This window comes from Lepeophtheirus salmonis, chromosome 14 (genome assembly GCF_016086655.4).
Source record: "Lepeophtheirus salmonis chromosome 14, UVic_Lsal_1.4, whole genome shotgun sequence".
NCBI lineage: Eukaryota > Metazoa > Arthropoda > Copepoda > Siphonostomatoida > Caligidae > Lepeophtheirus > Lepeophtheirus salmonis.
The window spans coordinates 36,989,002-37,012,926 of NC_052144.2; the positions used below are offsets into that span (position 1 = coordinate 36,989,002).

The 23,925-nt window shown below is 33.1% G+C and overlaps 1 protein-coding gene across 4 annotated transcripts in view; it reads left to right on the forward strand.

The window, feature by feature from the left end:
* Window positions 1-23,925, forward strand: part of LOC121129186 (neurotrimin) — a 65,108-nt gene that overhangs the window by 6,125 nt on the left and 35,058 nt on the right. Inside the window, exons 1-2 of one of the 4 annotated variants that reach the window (XM_071893353.1) lie at window positions 1,086-1,243; window positions 22,190-22,297. In XM_071893353.1, coding sequence (XP_071749454.1) covers window positions 1,150-1,243; window positions 22,190-22,297 — 202 coding nt within the window. In that variant the 5' untranslated portion in view covers window positions 1,086-1,149. Of the gene's footprint in view, window positions 1-1,085; window positions 1,244-18,585; window positions 18,773-22,189; window positions 22,298-23,925 lie in introns of those variants that run through there. The other 3 variants (XM_071893356.1, XM_071893355.1, XM_071893354.1) reach the window with 3 other exon arrangements.

Sequence of the window (23,925 nt, forward strand, 5' to 3'; positions counted from 1 at the left end):
TCATAAATCTTTTTTTATAGGTTAGAATAATGTCTATCATAATTAATACATGTAAAATAATGATTTATGTTACATTTTAATCTTAATTGACGAAATAAAGAACTTTTGTTTCCTTTAAAACTTTGAACTAAATGTGCTAATTTTGCATAAGTTATTTCCTTACCGTACCACAACTTTTATGAACTAGCTGTAATCGAAATTCGAGAAAAAATAACCACCCTAGTTTACACTATACAGTAATACCCAAAACATTCCGCATGTTTGGTTGCGTGGATACGTCAAGCACACTGTGAATCCAGACTATTCAAAAGTAAGGGGTGTGTTAGTGCTACGAACTAAGATTTTATTTTATTAGCAAATAAAAAACAAAGCAGCCGCCAAAGCCGAATTTAAAGTTACTTTTTGTCCTAAAAATAATGGACTTTTTTTTGTATAACAACATGTAATTAATCAAAAACACTGCACACTCCATCGCTCTTTGAGTCAATGGACCTTCCCCTTGAAAAAAAAATCTGTAATATTTATATGTTCGGCAAAATGTACATTTTATCGTCATTTTTAGATTACTTTGTAGATGAAAATGTTGTTCAAGCATTTCATTTCTCGGCATAATTTGTATGTTTCATTCACATCTCATTTAAACAAATGTTTTGTATGAACTTCGTTCATTAAATTCAAACTTGAATCCATATTTGCGAGGTTAGAAGTTCATTGGAATAACATGTACATAAATATATTGTATAGAGGACAAAAGTTGAAATTCAATATATATTTGGAATAATGAACGGTTTTCTTTTTGAAAACTTGTTCTATTGGTGGCATTTAGTGTTGCGACTCGGGCCAATCCCGAGTTTATTTTTCAGTTTGGTCTTAAAATTTACCTATATTTCGGGCCAAACGCCCGAGTTTATTTTTCAGTTTTTTTGGTTTAACTTAAAAATTTACCTATATTTGCGATACTGACCGATCAAGATTTCCAAACCGAGGGATGAACCTGAAAACACCTCCAATATTTTGAAGGAAGAGTTTACAATGGGGAGTTGTGAAGGGTTATTATAAGTTTCTTCAAGCATCAGTTGTGGGTTCCATCTCATTTTGGGACCTGGCGGTACCCGGAAACAAACCTCATATTCGGGGTACAATTGGGTGATGTTTGGGGCTCTTAGTAGTTTCTTCAAGTATTGGCGGTGGGTTGCATCCCGTTTTGGAATCTGGCCGTACCCGAAAACACCCCTAACATGGAGTAAGTGTACTGCATTAATAATATTTTATATTATAAATGATTTGAAAAACGTAAAAGTGAAAGGATTCGAACGACCATAATTTTGTCCTCATATATATAAATAAATATATCTTCTCACATATACTTTAAGTTTTAAAATGCATCTCTCCCCACTTGAAGTCAATTGTAATGTATTTTTGCATTCATTTCCCTAAAATCACCGAATTTAAATGCCAATTCCCGGGGGGAAATATCCCAGAACCGCATCCAATAAATAAGTATTTTGGCCCATAATGTTTTTGCTGTTATCAACAGCTCCTAATGGGTTGGGAATTTGGTATGACCTCAGGATACACGTCACACTTCACATCAAAGGCCATTCAATACTACTTAAATGTAAAATTTTAGTTTTGAAAGATTGGAAATATATTTTCTAAAAATACATATGACATATTGTAAAGTATGCACTTAATCGATAAAAGGTCAGAAATTGATGTTCTACATATACATTTGTAAACTTTTAGCTTAGGAGCAGTAAAGCTTCTACATGGACTCTCCTATGAAAGTCCATGTGCCACTTCGACAATGCACTCTGATCATCCAATGGTTGTAAATTTGCGTACCTATTTTTATGAAGAAAGCTCTCTGTCAATTTTAGCTACCGATCCTTTTTAAACAAAGTATTTTTTTATAATTAAAAATGGTTTTTTTTGTAAGAGGGCCAGGAAGAGGCAGGAGCAAGAATTACTGGGAATAGGAATGCCTGCTATAAAGAGAAGAACCCTCAATTTCAATTGAGCATTAGTGTAGGGAAGATATTATATTTATTTTATTATAATTTTTTTAAATCGATTTACACCAAAGATAGGCGATAATTCTTCTTTTAGAAGGAGATGTTAACACACACACGATTATTCAACAATAAACAAAAAAGAAAAAGAAAAAAAAGAGCACACGCATCAACCATTTTTCCTTTTTATAATCGCTATAATTAGTTTTTTCTTTACACATATCCCATCTTTACTTATAATTCAAGGACTTTCTATATGTTTATATTTAGTACAACTCTTTACTCATATATTATGAGTTTGTCTAAAATGTACAAAATTATTGATATTTACCTATATCCAAAATACATATATATTTATAGGGCAACTACTATTTATATTGAATGATAAAAATAAATAAACGAATACGTAAATAATAAGCCTTGTAGCAATTAATAAATATTCATAACATTTAAAAGTGTATATATATTATATATTTACATTAATTCAAACTCAGTTTGACGAAATATTAAGAAATATAATTATATCAGAGGAGCATTTAATCGAGTTCAAGTCAAGACAGCGGTTATATTTGAGTAATACAGCTCTGATGAAATAAAATATTAATAATTTTTTGTCCCAAATATTTGGAAAAGGTACTGAGCCATCCTTGGAATCCACGCCGGGAGCGACAAAATAAGAATTGCCCAAACTCAGGGACTCAGTGAGACGTTTGTTCGCAAAGTTTGGAGGAAATTTGAGGTTTCTAAATCCCTCGGCTCCCTGCCAGACCTAAAAAAACCCAAAAAAACTCTCAAATATGGTCCCAAGAAAATTTTGACAACTTCATCTTGCTGGACGTTTGTCCCCCTAACTCACCAAATCTGCATCCAATGGCTTATCTGCGCAGGGTGCGGTCGAACGACAAACCAACCGAAACCCCTGCAACACCGAATACGAACTTATCATTCAGATCAAGAAGGAGTTAGAGGATTTGCCAAGAAACAAAGTGGTGAAGGCCTTCTAGCGTTTTTGGCCTAGTATAGAGGCTTTAATTGAGGCTGGAAATGATTTTATTGTATAAAATAAATCAGGACGCATAAAGCTTTCAGAATATGGCTTTATTTTTTTAAAATATGATAAGTGGCTATAAAAAAAATTGTGTATGAAAACAAAATCCTTTTCACGGCACAGATAGATTATGCACCCTGTATAATTTGCGCTGATTCGCATATTTAAAGGTTGTTTTGATTGAGTTTCAACTTTCGGCTTACGCTGTCTCTAATTCTGAGATAGAAAGATAAAATATGACGTGATACAAAATACTCGAATAGTAGCAAATTTTGGGAAAGACATAATATTTGGAATCTCTAAAACAGCCATGATGTTTGTTTCTCTATATCTCTTTATTGTTATCTAAGTAATAGCTTGGAAACAATAAACATGTTTTGAGAAGATGCAGCAGAATTGACGCCATAAAATGTAGACATATACATATTTAATATCTATGTATGTTTGGCATGAATGTAACTATTAAATACGACAGTCTCCTCCCGTTTCTCACCCATACATACATATGTATGTATATAAAAATGCCATGACCTCTCTACTCCCTCATCCGTTGCCTCATTTAAATATTACATTTATATTTTGTTTATAAATGAAAAAAACTTTTCCTTCTTCGACTTCAAAATTTGAAATACAAATACAAAAATGCCATAATCATAATAAGAATAAAGCCATTATCGTAAAGAAAAGAAGAAAAAGGCCAAAATATATAATGATACATACTCGTATATAGTGTTGTGTTGATCCTTATTTAGGACTGAAGACTGCAGTCCATTCCAGTCTCGGTCCGGCCAATTTCAGTCTTGCATATCAGTCCTAAAACATTACCAGGTGTTCCATTAAAATCCGAACACTTATTTATTTAATAATTAACGAAGGTTGAGTGATTGAAATTAATTCATATTTCGATGTATTAAAGCATAAACAATTAGTTACAAAACAAAACAAACATGAGCTCTAGCGTGCGTACAAGTCGAGCAAATGACCCTTGAACGTGATCGAAGAATTTCCACTCGCACACTCCAAGCAGTATTCAGGACCACCGTTTATGTCGTCAGAATGTCCAAAACGTTGGAGAGGCAGAAGGGCTCTCTCAAAAAGGACAAAATGGATCCGGAGGAGTTAAAGAAAACAGCCCAGGCCAATCTCCTCAAGTACATGAGAGCCCATGCAAAAGACCTTGTGGTTTCACACCAAACTGTTCAAAGAGCTATCAAAAAAGTGGATGGAAAGAGTTTTGTTAGAGTGAAGAGGACACTTTTGACACGAGCAATGAAAAAAACCCTTCTCCTCCATTGCAAGACTATTTTGAAAGACTTAAATGACACTTTTGGCTCCCTACAACAATGATACCAACCCCCTCGATAACATCTTTTATAATGCATGTCCGTCATCCAAACACCAAGCCCGTCAATACCACTGTCAACTTGCACTGGTATGTCATGACAGAGTACTAAACCCAAAGTAGGTGCCAGGCCTTCCACCACCCTCTGGAAGCCACCATTGCCGCTAAGGGCGGCTACATTAATGATTAAGAGATCTCAGACAAACATCTTTTTATAGTATTAACTTTGTTGAAATTCTATTGTTAATTAATAAAATATAATTCAAAGTGTTTATATTTTAATCGACCACTAGGAAATGTTCGGTCCTGGATGACGTCTCTAAACTTTATTTCTTAAGCAGTTGTTCCACTGATAGTCCGAAGGACCGGTCTTAAGACTAGACTTGACAGAATAAAAAAAAGTCTCCCACAACACAACTCGTACATAAATAATTTTTGTAGAGTAACAGTCCAGCCCTTGCGAAAACTTGATTAACATTTAATAAGTTATATTCGAAAAGTAATTTGTAAAGTCTGATTGTACGAGTTGTAACTTGTGGGTGCGCAACATATCTATGAATATATGTAGGTACTAAGTTTTTTGAGAAGCTGTGGGCAGATTACATATACATAGGTAGAATGTCGGAAGTCTTGAAAATGTTTTCCATGTTTATTAATTCACAAAAAAATAACTACAGCCCATTCCGTATGTAGGTGTTTCCAATCTAGTCATCTATGTATCTACTTAGAAAGAACATGATTTATTAAGATATGGTCATTATGGGCAAACACAAAACAAAAAAAACGACACTTGATAATTGAAGTTCTCACACTTTTATCAATTTTTTGTACAGATGTAGATAATATTCATTATTGTTATGGTATTTTTTCAAATGAAGTCTGGCATCCCCAATGATTATACTTGGATGGTCTGAAAAGTTTCCGACCTCAACGTGAGATGGCAGGACTCGTAAATAAAAGGCAGTCACACTTGTCCAACATCTGTTGAAAGTTACTCACAATTTGGACGCGCAGTTGTTATGTAATAGTAGTTTGTACGACTTGATGTGAGTGTTTTTGTGAAAAGGACAAAATCGGATATCGAGCTATCATTAAATATTTGTTTTTGAAAGTTTAACCTTCAAATAGATTCAAACTATAGCAGACATATAGGTAACTGCTTGTTGTGTTAAAATTTGACGGGTCTTAGTCCATCCAACTCGGAGTAATTGAGACAAAAAAAAGAAAAAATATGTCTCGTGAACAATTATTTTGTAGATCAAAACGTCACGTACTATTTAGACGGGTTACTGAGATGGGAGCATCACTGGGAGACGTGTGTGGAATCACAAGGAAACTATGGTCAAAAATGATACAAAAAATTCTGAAAAAATGTCTTCTATCTTTGTTAGATCGGAAAATTTTCAGACGACCCACGTATATTCATATAAAATCCATTAAAATATTGGCATAATCAATTATTATTATTGCTAGCAAATATTTGTGTAAATCTTTCCTAAAACACCTACAGACCTTTTTTTTTTTTGAAGAATAAATATTTCTAGACATAATTGACTAATTAATTCTCTATATATTCTTAAAAAATCCATGTTAATTACCCCTTAACATCCATCCTTTTACTAATTTGAAAAATTAATAACCTTACATAGTAGTGATGCACGGATATACGGTCAGCTCGCAGATCGGGCTATTTTCTTTCAAACCACAGTTCCAACAATGATCAGCTTCTTTTTAATTTATTTGTTAAGTTTTTAAAACCAATATCCACATTCTAGTAGGGATGGGGGTGTTAATTCATGAAAATGAGCAAATTCAATTTAAGTCCAACTTTTAGGATGCAAAACTATTTTTTAAGCACTCTGAAAAAAAAAAAAAAAATCTGCCCAAACATCCCCCCCCCCAATTTACTTTTTCAACCATTAATGTGTAATTTTTTTAGTATTTTAAAGGAACTTTAATGAAGCTTTTGAAATTCAACAACATAACTTTAAAAATCAAACCTCTGAAGTTCAGCAACATAACTTTCAAATTGAAACTTCTGAATCCCTTTACAAATAGAGAATATCGTTCTAGAAAAGTCATTTTCAAAATGGCTATAGAAGTAAAAAAACGCCCTTTGAAGACTGAAACTTTAAAAACCTAATTTTTTCGTTATAATACAACAGAAGATCGAATTAATAGGTCATACTAAAAATTGGACACCCTAGTACACACGCTAAACATTTTTTTAGAAAACGTTGACCTTTTTATGACCTTTTTTATGATCTTAAAACTATACTTTATAATCTTAAATTGTTATATAACTATTGCTTTAAGCATACAAAAAATTGTTTGGCTGGATTTTTTTTTTCAGAGTTCTTAAAAATCATTTTAAATCCGAAAATTTGGGCTAAAATTGTATTTGATTTAGCCCCCCTCCCCCCTAATTCTAGTGCTCTCAAGTCTCACACAATAGAACTTTGCACATATCTTTTTGGAGCGCTAGGTAATTTTCCCATAAACTTTTTTGCCACATGACTTTTTACCTGTAACGACTCTGCCATATGACATTTTGCCTCATGATATTTAGCCTTAAAATATAGACAAATAATATTCCCAAAATTTCAATACATGCATGCGATCGAAATTTCACTATGTACTGTAAAAACAGGACAACAATTCGAACGGAAGAAACGACTCATGGATAGACAGACAAGGCTTATACGGGGAAAGAGGATAATTCTATCATTAGTCCGACAGAAAACAACCCTTTAACGCGTATTATAGTAATACATAATTATGTGTCAGTCCTTGTTTGAGACGGAAGACTGGAGTCCCGTCCAGTCTTCAGTCTCTGTCTGGGTACAGCTTCGTCCTGCATATCAGTCCTAAAACTTATAATTTCGGTCTTTGATGACGTGACTCAACGTTATGTCTTCTTTTTTAGTTCATTTCTTGTACGACAGTCCGAAGGACCGTACTGTCTTAAAGACCTGTACCGAGGACTGATAGGAACGGTCCTAAGCCTGTACTAGACCAAATAAATAAGGACTGAACCGCAACATTATTGATACACATTACATATTTTGATTAAAGAATTCAAAGGGAAAATCATTTATGAACCAAATATAAATAATAACGACATAACGACTTATAAACCTCATTTATTACCATGAAGTTATCCCACTATGTCGTGGGTATGGTTTAAGAGATGAAGAACCACTTCATTTTGTTTATGAATGCCCTGAATTTTATGATTAGGAGGACACATCTTTTAGACAATATTCAACCTTTTCAAGGACATTCCGTCTCCAGCCTCTCCAGTTTGTTAATGAATTTTGATATCGGTGGCTGGTTGAACAATGTAACAGCCCTAGAACTCGTTCAGGACGGACTCCAGTAGGATACGTAATCCGGCAAACTATTGGGAGAGCACCAAATGTTAAAGTGTATGTTTTATTTGAAGTGTATCAATAATTTTTTTATTGTTATTAAACCACATTTATTTATATTTTAAGGCAGAATACCCTTGTGGCTAATAGGCTGTAAGGCAAAATGTCCTCAGGGAAAATATTTAAAGGCAAAAGTATAGCTATTCTTTAAAATGAATAAAAGGTAAGTTACATAATAGACTCATTAATAATTAATGATTTCTCTGAGTAGATCCCCTTCAAATCCATGCCCAAAATCATTATATTATTTGGTCATTTGACAAATAAATATTCCCAAATGTTGTTCATACATTGCATATCATCCCATCCCCATAAGAAGATCATTATCGTTATTTATGTATATATATATATCCACATTTCTATTCAACTCTCCTCTCTTTACCCATTTAATGAGTCATTTATATGGGCAATCATACGAAAAATAGAAGTGGGGGGAGGGATATAATAGTTAAAGTAAACGAAATAAATACTAACTAACAACTTTCTTTTACATATATGAATATATTTTTAATAAATATACAAATGATAAAATAATATTCATAAACAAGACGAAAAAGTTCTTTTTCAAAATGAAGGAGGGGGTAGCGGCAGTTGCCTTCAGGTAGTCCCCCCTTATGTATGTAGGTATATCATTACTTTAAATAATAAAAAGGTTAAGAAACTTTATTAAAAACAAGTAATAATATTCATAAAAAAGATAAAATAAAACTCTACATATACAGAAGTCCGTTTTTTTTTGAAAATTGTACATACGTACTAAAAGTAAATGATATTGAAATTTTATATGTACATATAAATATATATTAGTGTTGGATGGTTCGGTCTGAAAATCCTACATAAACGGGTATATGGTTCTTTAATTTTTGTTGGATGGAACTTATAAATTCTTTCCATTGAAGAATTTCGGGCTAGATCATCAAGCAAGGCGCATAAAAAATTTGGTCTTTGGTAGAGGGATTTTGCATCTAGATGAATAATTGTTAAGGACGTCATGTGAATATTGATATAATGACATCATAAGAAATTTAAAGTGTTTCATATGTTGTGCGCAAGTCGTATAACTGGGATGTTGGTTGTGGTAAAATCGGTATATACAGGGTGTGCAAGCTATCTGAGTCGCAAAAATGGATTTTTTTTCGGACGCAATTTTTTCTCCAATCAGATTAAAAAAAAATAAAGGCAGATTCTGAAAGCTTGATGGATTCTAATTTATTTTATTCAATAATATTACCTCCAGTCTGTCGCTATACGATGTCAAAAGCAAAAGCAGGTCTTCACCACTTAATGCCTAGGCAAATCATGGAAATTCGTCTCAATCCAACCGATAAGTTCGTTTTTGGTGTTGCAGAGGGTTCGGTTGGTTTTTCATGCGATTGCATCCTACACACACATACAATAAAATCAATCAGATTAAAATCGAATTTGAAGCCAATAGTCCATCAAGATGAAGAAGTCAAATTCTTTTGAAGCAATTTTAGACCTTTTTTCGAGGTGTGGCAGGAAGTCAAGTCCTTCGGCCAAACTTAATTACTCTTATTGGTCACCATGTTGATCCAGGAGAGTTCCGTACCTTTTCCAAATATTTGAAACAACTAATTCGTCAATTGATCCCAACTCCTTATCTTTATTCATAGGGTAAGATAAAAGAGAAGAGAAACGTATTTTTTAGTCAGTTGTGACAGGTAGGATGTCCAAACTTATTAGGTGTCAATGAACAGACTAACATTGCATGAATAATATAGAAGATAATTCCCCAAGAAAACCTACGTGTTATTCATCGTTTTTCATGATCACACTCACTAGTGATTACTTGATACTGAGATGTTCTCCCCTCAAGAATATAGGAATAACAAAGCTATTTTGAGAATATTTTTTCTTATATGACGCGTTAACCCAGGGAGTACTTTAGCAATTACTAAGCCTAATCTAAAGTCACATTTTTTATACCGTTAAGAGGGTAAATTTATCACATATATATATATCCTATCAGTAGCTCCTTATTTAGATATACGCGATAACAGCACTCTCGATCAGTCTATAAATAGCGTCTGAAATTTAGTGAGTAGAGATGTATAAAATAACCAAGCATTTAATTATGATATTATTTTGGCATCCGGGGTCATTAAAAGGCTCTGTTCGACCAAAATAAAACCTGTTTTCACTTCAGTCTTTCTATATCTCTCTCCTTCTCTCTGTCTCTTTTCTTCTACCTTAATTCTTTGTTTCTGTTATCCCGACATCCATATTACCATAACTAAATCGCTAGAAACACCCCTTTGTTGTAGTATTTGATAATGTATTGGGTCTAGAAACGTAGAGATACTCAAGAATGCATCGATTTTTTTTTTGATTTTTTACTTCTGTTTTGGAACGCTGTAACAAACACAAAACTGTTTATGAAGTTTTTTAAATTGTATGGTCAACCTTGAAGCATAGTTTAAGTCTTTATTTATGCAATGTATTAATCGGTAGATATTACTCACTAAAGACATCTAGAGAAAAACGCTCAGAACTTTTTACTTGACCTAATATATATAGATTTCTATATATATAAGTAATTATATAACGATTTTGATAATTTTGTGGGCTAAGCCCCCCAATACACAAATGATGAAAGCTAGCAACGCCCCTGGTGTTGTGTCAGCCCTTACTTAGGACTGAAGACTTTAATCCCGTCCAGTTCACTCTCGGTCCGGTCCAGTTCAGAACTGGACAGATCAGTTCTAAAACTTATAAAGTTGGGTTATGAATTACGTCACTCAGCTTTACATCTTCCTCTTTTAATCTGGTCTATTTCTGACAGTCCGAAGGACCGGTCTCAAGACTCGAATGAATATTTAAGGACTTGCACAACACTACTAATATATATGAATAAAGGGGGTGAAAGGTAGGGAGAGGTTGATGAGAGATACCTAGGAGCCCATATGCAACAAATGTTGCGAAAATGTGTTTGATGATTTTATTTTACATATTGTACACAATATGTAGATAAAGACAACATGTTATTTGTACTTTTTGATGAGAATATCTAAAGACGTGAGAGCTTTTCTGTATTCCAACTGTCTACATAATATGACTTGATAAAAAAAATATATATTTTCTATATTGTACAAATATAAAAAAATTAATATACATCTATATATATAAATATATCCTATACCATATGAATATCTACATTTTACTTTCTTAAAGGATTTTAATAGGGGCTATAAAGGATATATATATATATATTCATTCCATTGCTTTTAATGTATAAATGTCCTTATTCAGTCTCTCCTTCCAATCGTTTTGTTTGTCCTTTATATATATATATATATATATATTATCTTTTTACAAGAGGCAAGTTGTATTTCTTGTTCTTGGACTGCGCTTTTTTTCCGTTCATACATAGAATGATGAGGCAATAAATCTTTTTGTGGGTGAAGAAATAATGTGTAATAATAAATGTGTTGTTGTCTGAGATTTTTGTTATACTTATAAGACAAAACAATATCTCGAAATCATAGATAGTGTAAAAGGACGCTCTTAAAAAACCACACACACACACAACTGAATTTCTTTTTCCTTCTCTTTCCTCTCGATCATTCTTCTTCCATCTCTTTACTCCTAATGATTGATGATAAATATATATGTTCTATTGATGGAGATTTGTATGTCACACTCCAAAAGTACTGTAGGGTTGTGTCGGTCCTTATTTATTCGGTCTAATCCAGTCTTAGGACAAGTCCTTAATTGTTGGCCCTTGGAATTTTTCATAAAAATGTATTATGATCATTGCACATGCCTTGCAAAAAATATTCTAATTTTGATTATAGTACAATATAATACTGGTTCAGCCATCCTTTGTGCATAACAAACTATAATAAATATTTCGTCATCTCGTCATCATGATTAAGCAAAAAAGACAAAAGGCTCCTTCTCATATCTCCAAGATGCTGAAGTTGAGGATGGTGAGGATTATGGGCATTGATAAGTGATCCAGGAGCCTGATTTTCAATGTGACCAAGATGAAGAATAATAAAGAAGACCTTTACATCAAAGTAGGAAGTGAAGCACACAATTTAAAGAGGAATCCGGAGTTCCTGTCTAGAAGAAGATCAAAGAGGACCCAACCAAATCGATGAATCGTCTCTCCACCTACTTCTTCGTGACTGCTAGGACCATCGAAAAGGGCCGTGAAGGGCTTCTTGGAATTGTCCTTATACACGAGGTCACGAGGCTTGCGAGTTCACGTTTTGCTGGCCAGACCTCTATATATTTGTAGAATCAGAATACCATGATCCCCTGAAAATCTCTTTATTAGGATATTAAATTGAGATAAAGAGATATTGATAAATGAAATCATAGACTGTGTCCGTATAAGAATTAAATGCCAACTATGGGAATTAAAATGTTTACTTTTGGAGTTAAGCTTATAAGTGAAGTCAATAAAAGATTTAATAAAGGGGTGGATATTTCTTCTGATCCAAGTCTTCATAATTGAGGGATCAGATTATCAATATAACAATAAATATATCTATATATATAAGGAGTGAATATGAACCATTTGGAAATCACTAATGTAGAGTTCAATATAGGATTAAACAACACAAGTCTTTGAAACTCCTTTCCAAGACAGAGTTGGAATTACGGATAATAATAAGTATTTCAATTGTATACTCTATCATTATAAAGGATGTGTAGCTTTTTAATTTCTTTTTCCACTTCATATGAGGCATAGAGGGCTTAATGACATGGGATATGATTATCTGGAGGATAATTTTTTAGGGTGTAGATGTCCTGGAATTGTAGTTATAAATGTTTGGGTAAAAGTAATTTTATATTTTTCACTTTATTTCGATGCTTCATAAGGAGTGTCATAATCATCCGATTTAAACCAAAAATGCCCTGTTCTGTTTGATAACTTGTTGCCAACAAGAATCCCACTTCATAATACCCTTTTTTGTAAAAGCCCTTGTCCCTATTGGCAAAAAAACAATGACAACCAATTTTCACAGGCCCCTATGTAGGCCAAATTTGTACCCTCAAGCGCGTTGGGCATCGGCAAACATGCAGTAGTCACTTGGTGCCAAGTCTGGACTGTAGGATGGGTACATAATAACTTCCCATCCGAGCTCCCGTGCTTCTGGCGCGTCATCAAGGATGTATGCGGCCTGGTTCTGTCTTGATGAATCACGATTCCTCTCCAAACTCTTTCCTAAAATATCAATTATTTTTGCTTAAGAGTATTTTATTTTGACTATTTACATATTACAAAATGTAGTGGGTGAACAAAAAACAATATTGAACAACATTTTGTTAAACGTGGTTAAGGGTGTATCCAAGTTTCAAGTTTAGCTTATATAATAAACAATACAGTATTTATGACCAGTCTTTTTTTTTTTTTTGAGACCAACTCAACACTACTTTAAAATGAGCCATTGCTTTTATTTTTGGAATAGGAGGGATGGAAGCTGTCAATTTTAAAGGATTTCACACAGAGGTATTAAATGTCAACCGAACATTACTTGGCCCTTTAATGTAGGTATTCCTAATATGGATTGATGACTTTTCTTTGTATGTAGATTCACAGTGTGAAAGATTGAGGTACAGTCTACGTCATTACTTAGTAACACAGCTTGGAGTTACTATTATTATCTACTGTCCAGACATTATCATTTATAAATAGGGGGGAAAAACTAAGTGGTGCAATTAGAAAAGGAACAAAGGTAGATAGATGTGAGTCCTCTTTCTTCTTACATTATTTAATAAGTTGAGGTGTGCTAATATCTCACTCTAAAATAAGAATTCTCGCAGATCTTTAGTGTAAACAGATTTAAAATGCATACCAAAATATATACGAATACATATGTATTTATTTATAATTATGATATTTTCCTGCACTAATGCTATTTTAAATGTAGAAGGTTTTCTTCTTTATAGCAGTAATTCATTTAATCCCTCCAACATCATAAAAAATGTAGCTGATATTAACAATGGTCTCAATTCAGGCGTACCTATGTCTCGCTCCCACTTTCTCGTGGCCCCTCTGCAAAAACAAACAAACAAAAACAACCATCTCTCATTATATGGAGTTTGCTAAATATGTCAATGTAAAAAAAAGCGTCAAAGGATATGGTCACCCTGACAATTTGTAGAAATTACTCATTTATTGATCCAACAAGTACTAAAACTCATTATAACTACCCCAACAATTCCTCAGTGTTTCTTTTTTGTCTTGCATGAGCACACTCACTATTGATTACTTGATATTTAGATGTTCCCTCTTTAATAATGAAAGAATATTGACTATAACTTTACAAAAATACTGTTCAGACCGCCAACTAGTAAAATATATCCCACACATTGTAGGTCATATTTTCGACTATCCTTGATCTTACTCTACACTTCAATTAAATGAGCAAGCTATTTAAATAAAGCAAAGTATCTTAATGAAATTTCGGAGGGATTTTGCATATAGCATCGAGCGTGTATAGAGGGTGCACTGAACATAGTACTCCCTGCTGTATAACGTGAGTATATTATTCTTTGATTCCTGAGGAGAGAACATTTACGTATTAAGTGTTCTCATCAAAATGGTGAGTAACACTGAAAACTTCTTGAGTAGTTATGTTCTATATTTTTGGACAAAGTTTGTCTGTTGGACGATGCCTAATAACTCTGACAAATGCAGGGTACAGCAACTCGTTGCTTATCATTTTAGAAGTAGATGAAGAAAACCTCTCGATTTTAATGGGTTCTACAAAAAAAAATTAAATATAATCATCCAATGTTTTAATGTGGGTATTGCTAGAATGGTTTGGTAATTATATTTTTAAAGATATGCACGAGAGTGGTCTGAAAAGTTTCGAACCTCAACATGAAGATGGTAGCACTCTTAAATAAAAGCTATTCCCATATATTCAACATCTGTGGCACGCCCAGTTGTTATGTAAAAATCGTTTGAGTGAGTTGATGTGATTGTTTTTGTGAAAACGGACAAAATTGAGTTTGGAGCTGTCATTAATCCTTTGTATTTGAAAGTGTAACCTTTATATATGTAGATTAAATCAATATAAGGTATATAAGGGCTTGTTGTCTAAAAATTTAACGCGTCTAAGTCAAACTGACCCAGAGTAATTGATTTTCTCGTGAACAATTATTTTGCAGAGAGTACTATTTGGACGGGTTACGGGGATGGAAGCATTGGGAGAAGTCATTAGACTTATAAGGAGGCTATATTGAAAAATAAAAACTCAGAAAAATGTCTGGTATCTTTGTTAGGCTGTACTTGGATTGGCAATATGATAAATTGTGGTTCTATCTACAGTCTTCAACTCCAATCTGTTGGATAAGAATCCGTTCCCCTGTGTTAAGACAAGAAATCAAAAATGAAGAAAAGTCACTTAATAGTACACTCCCCCCCTCCCACCATTTTATGTACATTCAAATGAAATTACGTACATAATATAGTAAAATAAAATATTTGTATCTAATACATATACGTCTTTCCAAGGCGGATTTCTCATATTAAATTATCCATTTACGTTTCTCTTTCCCTAAGGCTCTTAAAAAGTAGAGTTAATTACATCATTGATATTATGTATGTAAGTATATATAAAAAATCATAAACTTTGCTTAATCGTTTGAATAAAACAGCATAAGATGATTATTCCCTTCTTCTCTTACGTGTCATTAGATATGTTTTTTTGTAAGAGCGCAAAGAGAAGACGTGAGCGAGACATATGTCTAGTGATGTTTTCCAATGTATAATGGACATGTTAAAAAAAGAAACCAAAAATTAACATGGTAACCCTCACAATTTGATAAATGTTTTGGAGGAGATCAGATACAGTCAGATGTGACAAAGAAATAAATAACGACATTGGTAAGAATAACTCCGATGTCGATCCCCAAATTTAATCTGAGTACAACAAGACCTTCCAATTATAACTCCCCAACAAATCCTCAAGGTTACTCACGAATGTTCAATCTGGTTTTGAATATAAGTGAATCTATTTAGGAAAGGATGTTCACTTCTAAGGGATTAAATAATAAGGACAACTGCTAAGGAAAAGAAAATTAATAAAAAAATCACAGGATTTACATCACTACATATGTTACACCTGTATTAAAATTTTGAAAAAGAAAAAATTACTGGTACAAAAAAGAGAAGCTTTTACATTTAATTAGAATTAGTGCGTGGAAAATATTGTACTTATTCTTAAATTTATATATATTTTATATGTTATTTAATTATGCATTTTTAGATCAATTTACATCAAAAATAGGCGAGAATTCTTCTTTTAAAGGGAGATGTTAACATACCACAACTTATTTAATAATGGACAAAGAAGCAGGTAGCGCACATTCATCAACCGTTTTTCATTTTCTAATCGTTTTATGTACTTAGTTATTTCTTTACACACATCCACCCCTTAGACGTGGATACAAATAAAATATTAACTAAATATAGTTTAGGCTACTAGGACAAAAAACCCTTGGACCCCCAACCTTTTAATATAATGACTATATCATTATCGATGACCTGCCGCTATGTAGAAATAAAAGAAATTGATAATTAACTTGGTCACCCTGGCAATTAGAAGAATGTTTGGCAGGAGAGCAGCTTAGCTGTCATGACGTTTTATTAGATTAGCTACAAGCAGCTTTGAGAGAAAGGAATAGCAAGGGCATATAGGCTGGAATTAATGTGATTTCCATACTCAATTCTATTGTTTGGGTATGAACAGGATCCGAGATGAGCATTCGCAGTACCACTATTTGGGACTGAGTACAACAATGACTTATGCTAATAACTCTCTTGCAAACCCTCCTTTTTACTCTTTGTCTCTCATGTGCATAGACAGTATTTATTACTTTATAACCAGACGTTACCTTCTCAAGAATTAAATAATAATAATCGAGCCGGCAACTGCTGAAAAATTGAGACTTTGGTTGTAAGCGTCCATTCAATACTCTAGGCGATCCGGTGCAGAGGGAAGGGAGCAATCGATCCGTATCATTGGATACTTAACAGATAGGGTAGCCCGGCTTGGATCGGAAGAATGGACGGACGGATTTGGTTAGGAAAGGAAGGATGGTTTTTAGTGGGGAAAAATATATATTATAAAAGTGTTTTGTGTATATATATGTTTTTCTTCTTTACAATCATTGTTCATTATTAAAATGGTAGTTTTTTTATTCTTATGAAACAATTTTTTGGAAAGCATTAAAAAAACAGGTGCTCCTTATACGCGAGTCATCAAAATTGATATTAGTTTTCCTCTTTTCGGAGAATCAATAATCGTTTTCGAAAAAAATCTAGTCAATATTATTTGTATACCTTATTAATATACATGATTTTTTTTTTTAAATCTGGTATATTGCTTAATAAAAAAAAATAGTCACAATAAGGAAAACATATATTTATTATCAAAAACATTGAACAATATGTGCCACCTGAAGATGAGATTGTAGAATACGGAAATTTTGTACTGACTATGCTCATACCCCAACGTAACCTCTCTGCTCTACATATAATCCAAATTCAAAAAAATTTGAAAATCAAACCCGTCTCATATTTATTTGTTGTATTTCGAAAAAACTGACCTCTACCCCCCCCTCCCCCAGACAATATTATGAATGTGTATATTGCGACACTTACTAGAACAATTAGGAAAACAAATGACAATAGTGTCATAGGCTGTGTGCACTGTGGAGTAATGAAGGAAGTGAAAGCCGTTGGAGGAAAAAAAAGAAAGAAAGAAGCTTTAGATGAATTAATTCAAATCTTTACCTAGAATATCTTAGTATTTAGGTGTGTACATTATCCATATATACAATCCTATTCCATATAACATAGAAATCTTACTTGTATCTCTCAACCTTTCATCCTCCAAAAAGAGGAAGGTACAAGGCCCAAAATTAACGGGTAGATAGTTAATAATAGCTGCCAGATTTAGTTGGGTTTCACTCTGGAAATACAAGATCGTTTATAGGGTGATATAATTTCTGTAAAACCGAATTAATTCTGTAAAATTTGTTATTCATCGGGGCTTTTGTATGTATGACATAATTTCATATTTTCACCCTCAATATCACTGTCTAGGGGAAGAAGACCCCCCTGTCTGAAACCCATGTTCTAAAAAGAATACCCTATGATCAAACGTAAAAAAAAAAAGGAATCAATCATCTGTTCCAATATCAAAATTGGTATTGCTTCTGTACTTCATTTTAATCTAAATAAAGTACAGAAACACTCAGACATGCTGTATATCAAAGAGAGATTTAATCAATATAAATATTAATATTAATTGTAAAGTTAGCTACCATTGGCGGCAGTGACAGCCTCATAGGGGGACTGGAAGGCCACCCTCACATATGGGATTTGGCTCCAGCTCATATTATTCAACTCCTTTTCACAGAGGACTTGAGGTCTGCAATGTTGCTGTGGCAGACTCAACCGGCCTTGTAATTCAGTTGCAACCTGATTTTGTAGTTTAGCGGGTTGAGGTCTACTCTGCTCTGGAGCGGCCAGAAGTTGAAAAAAAAAAAAAAAGAAGCCGGAATAGTTGATGCTTATGAGTCAAGAAATCTAAAACCTTTTTTTGACACCCACCCTGTAGCAGCTTTGACAACTTTTGACATGGGAAAGATGTTTAGGGAGTTTTTTATTTATTTTTTGCAAATACGGAATTGGACATGGCTGGATTTACTCAATAGAGCTTTTAACTGATTTTAGGCATAGTTTGACTGAGCAACTGCTTCAAAGAGGATCTTTGAAGCCAAACCCATCTTTCAGGTGCTTCTGAACATTGTAGATGGTATGTTGGTTGATCCTGATTTGCTTGATGATTTCCGAGTTGTCATGACCGGTGCGGATCAAAGTTACAATCTCCTACCTTTTTCTTTCCGTCAAAAAGTGAAATGTATTTGTCAGCAATATCTCGTTTGAAAGGTAACAGCAACATCTTCTCATTAAGGTGCCCCACTTTATGATTGTAACTTTTCACACCTCTAACGAGATGGTGCAAGATATATTCACAGCCTAAAAAACCCAGTAGTTTACATAGACGTACTGAAAGAGACGTCAGGGACAACATGTGACGTCCCTGGCGTTGGTTTTCAAAAGGGAAAGTGCAGGGGGGAGAAAGAAAAAAAAAGAGAGAGAGAAATTGCATAGACAGAAAGGTAGACCGTGAGTGAAAGTAGAGATCACATGATTAAAACCGGGTAATTAAAAATTCGTTTTTTTTAATAATTTTTAAATTTCAAAAACCCATAGCTATTCTCAAAAAAATTTAATTTTTTTGGTAGAAAAATTAATAGAACTAACAGAAATTTAATTTTTTTGAAAAATTAAATTTCAAGTATAAAATTTTTTTTAAAATAATTTTAAATATTCCATTTTCAAGTAAAAAGCACAAATTCTATTTTCTTTTATAAAATGAAGAAAAGTAATAAATAATTAAATACCAGTAATAAATAAGAATCGGAATCGCAAGCTAAACATTCTTTTCCCGATGCCGATTCCATAAATAACACCCAATTTTCCGATTCCGATTAATCGTCGTTCCATGACTAATAGACAGTGTGGGTATGTTTATACAGAAGCAACCATTATTTAAAGTGTTTATTATGTCCTTAATTATTCAAAACAAAAAACAATCTCATCAATTATGAAGGATAATGTTCTGTCCTACTAGTCATTCATATCTCACACATAAATATGTCATAAATACTCTCCAACACATTATACATCCTCCCCCATTTGTTTGAGGAAAAGTGATATGAATCATAGTAATTTCTGCTAATTATGTACATAAAATATCCTTCTTCCATACCCCTAATGGTGCTGCAACTTTTAGTTTATCATATTAGTGCTGTCATGATATCAATTTTCGCTTTTGATCCTCAATTATACTATGAGTACATCAGGAACATACACGTATACCTCCCCAACAAGTCCTAAGCGTTTAATCTTAGTCATTCATAAGCATATGCACTTATCATTAGATGTTCCCTCCTCAAGAATAAAATGATATTGATAACGGATTTAGAAAAGTAAAACAATTACATATTCTAAGATCATTTATTAGTTTAAACCTGAGAGGTCCGGAGGACAATAACGTTAATATAATTACGGCGATAGTTCTATTCGGCGTGTCATGTAAAAATAAAGAAAGCTAAAGCTAGACCAATAGGGATTGCTTTGATAGATGTTAAGAGCTACCTAGCAAAGAAAATAACTGTAGGATTGGTTGCAGAGGATATTCGAGTTATTTAAATTTCGGCAGTAGCATCATATGGTGCGTTCGAATTGAAGATCCTTAGGATGATTGAGGGTGCTTGGTACTGGGCCTTGGATATCATTCGATATCATTCATCAAACGCATTCATACATTTTCGGACTTTGCAGAAAATATCCAAACGTTTTAGAAAGAGAGATAAAAAAAAAAAAAAAAAGGTCCGAGCCAGTTGTTAGTTTAAAAGCAAATTTTCTGTCATTTACTTCGATATATGAGTGTTTTATATTGGTTAGCCTTAATCTAGTTGAAGAAATTTTAAAGTATAAGGTTTAATTATATTTTGTAAATGCATCTTCACCAGAGAATTTTAGATAATTCTAATTTTTATAAATTCGTGTCTAAATAAAGGTTAAAAAAAGATAATAATAACAGCTTTAGAGAAGAAAAACTTTGTTCAGGTGACCAACAACTACAAAAATATAACCCTAAAAAATGCTTAAGATTTACAAGCCTCAACATCAGGAAATATCAAATGAAAAAAAAAAAAATCCAAAATAAACTCCTGAATATCTTTTTAAAAGAATTATTACACCGCATTAATATTTCAATGACTAAATTGAGTTTTTTTCCTCCAATATGCTGAATGATTAAATTATATTATACATATATATAATCGATGTACTAAAAATAGTATCAGATTTGATCTTCAGCCTTAAGGAAATGCTTTCTATCATTGTCAACAAGTCGATTGCAATCACTTTGTGGATTCCGGTCCTTAATCTACTCTGAAAAATGAATTAATACACAATGTGTATGGGTTGGCAAAACTTTGAGACAAAACAAAATCCACATTTTTTGAGTAACTAACACTGTTTTTCATACATGCAGATAAATTTAATTAATAAGATGATCATAGTGGAAATAAGGTTTAAATCCTTATACTTTTTGGGGAAAAGATTTAATAAATTTTTATTTTATTTAACTTTCATTTGAGCGAAGTTATTTTCAGCCATTTTAATTTCATTCATATGCATTTGAGCGAGGATTTATTTGGGCAAGCTTCTTTTAAGCGATGTTAATCTATGAAACATTTTATTATAATTTACTTTATCAAATTGAAATGAACAAAATTCCAATGGAAGCAAAAGTTTTCGGTTTATAACACTGGCAAAGAAAATAATCTGTGATTGAGCATCATTTTCTTAAAGGTCCTACTACAGGAATACTCATCGATAAAAGTGTTTGAACACCATCACAAAAACTTACGTTCTAACTACGAAATCTCACATTGTCTCAGTTGATCCTGTTATACTTTTCCCAATTGATTTTAAGGACAACTCTGGTAAATAATGATGGTTGTCTGATGTATCTTGTAATGTTTATTCTATCAAAATATCTCTGAAATTAATCTTCGTGAAAAGAAGCTCCCCTAAAGGAATGTCAGTTAAATAGCACTCGCTGAAAATAACCTCACACTCAAATGAACAGACACGCCAATATAGTTATCGGTATTTCGGAGCTTTTCGATACTTTTTCGACTAAAAATATAAAACAAAAAAGTCGTTAATGCCAATTGACATGTAATTATAGAGACCGTTGTAGAATTTAAGACAGGGGTTTAAACCAGAAATTTGACGATTTGACAATTTGTAGTCTTTCCTTTTTTATAATAGACATTTTTTTGGGGTGGGGCATAATAAACTTGAGAGTTTACGTTAGAAGCTCATCTCAATGAATGTTGCTATGACGAGATTTGCTTAAAACAATCAAGCTCAAATTTATTGTAAAGACCAATATGTATATATCGTTATTTCGTAACTTTTCGATATTTTTCGACTAAAAATGCTAAAACAAAAATGGCGTGAACAGCAATTGAAGTGTACATTCTAGAGACGTCTGCAAGAGCAGTCTAAATCAAAAAATTGATGATTTTTTATATATAAAAAATATGTATACTTTATGTTTGGGTTGTGCCTTAAAAAAATTGAGAGTTTATGTTATAGGTGGTCCCTTTTTTATGACTTATTCGAATTGCAATAGGGGTTACAATAGCAATTTGAACAGTTTTAAATACATCACTATCCTGAGTATGACTACAAATACATATGTGATTCTTATATTTGCAGTGAAAGCCGTGATCAGAAAAACCAACGAACTCATTGTGGAGAACAAAATTGCAGAGGACTTTACAAAGGATTTTACACTTATCGACTATAAAAAACTCTTGGATGACGGTAAGTTACAGTTTTTGTTCTTTAGCCTCCAATAAAACCATTTGTTTGTTTTTTATTCACGTAGTAATTCATGTATTGTTATTTATTTATTTTGATATATATGTATGTATGATACTGAAGGTTTTACCATCCTGCAAATCACGTTCTCATCTCCAATTTATTATTTCTCACTTCTATTGTGTTGTGTGTACGTACATGTTATAAGAAGTACATACAATTCTCAAAAAGAATTGAGAGTTGAAAGAAGTGCAATGGTACTATTAGTATACTTTATTATACCTTACCCCTATGAACACAAGGCTTTTTAAAATGCATTTCTAATTAGATTAGTTCCTTCTTCTTAAAAAAAACCAAAAACTCCACATTTTTACAAATAAATGAAAACAATATTTATATGGTACGTATTATCATGTCCATTTCTGTAGATGGTCTTGCTAGAGTGTATTAACACAAGCATGATGTTATCTTCATCCCTAATTCTCATTTGGTTTTATTACTCTGCCCCCCCTGTTTCCCCCTCATTCCTCTTCATTTTCTACTCTCAAGACAAAAGAGAAAGAATTATAATTGTAGAAATTGTCATTCTATCCATTGCTGTTGTAGCAGTGGATTAATCTTTTTATTTTCACTGAGAAAGAACAAAAACTCATTTCCTAAAACACTTCTGAAAGAGAACTCGTCATGGCTAGAGAAGTGGGACTATGTCTTATTATGATTAGTCAATCATGCACGATATGATCTTTATTGTATTTGTATCTCTCAACCTTTCCCTCTTCGAAAGGCCAGGGTCAAAATAAGATAGTTGTTAAGATAGTGGCATAGTTAAGCCCTAGCTCACACTTACAAGACGTCTCCAAACGATGTCCTAGCGATTTTGCCTTTCCAGAAACCTTGCACCATCGACATTTTCAAAAAAAAAACCCCAATATTTGTCTTAGGATAGTCTACCAATGGTCCTGCAAGAGTCATGCGAGTGTCCTGCGACACCCCTTTATCATTGCACGACTTGTTACCGACTAGCAAAAATATATCTTCTGCGATAGTTGCACAACAGTCGCGACACAATATGACATCAGGGCTAATATGAAGTCGTACCTGGGAAGTCTCAGGAGAGTTACACAACAATCGTGCAACACTCGTGGAATAAAATGTCGGTACCCATACGATTATTGACGAAAAAAATGCTGCGATCCGCTAAAAGTGTGGTAAAATTACCTGGCGATGCCTTATTGATGTCGTTGTGACACCCTAACGACGACAAAGTGGCATGAGACGGGCCTAAATTTTTTGAACAGTTGGAAAACGAAAAAAGGCCTTGTGACCTCCAAAAATCGTGTGTAAAATCGTACGAATATCGTACGACAATCACACAATCTTTGCGATAACCTCTGATTTTCCCATTTTTTTGCGTCCCAACGTCCACTTAAGGCAAAATCGGCTATGTGTGATCGCCACTTTAGTTGCTACACCTGGCGAAAGGGAGATATTAGGTTGAGACATGAAATTCCATTGGGTGATCCATAAGTCTTAGGGCAGCAAATTCTACTTAATATTTCTCCTATACGTGTATATATTTTTTAAAATCTTTTTATATCACATTAATCAACAATCTCCATCTTTGTTTGTTG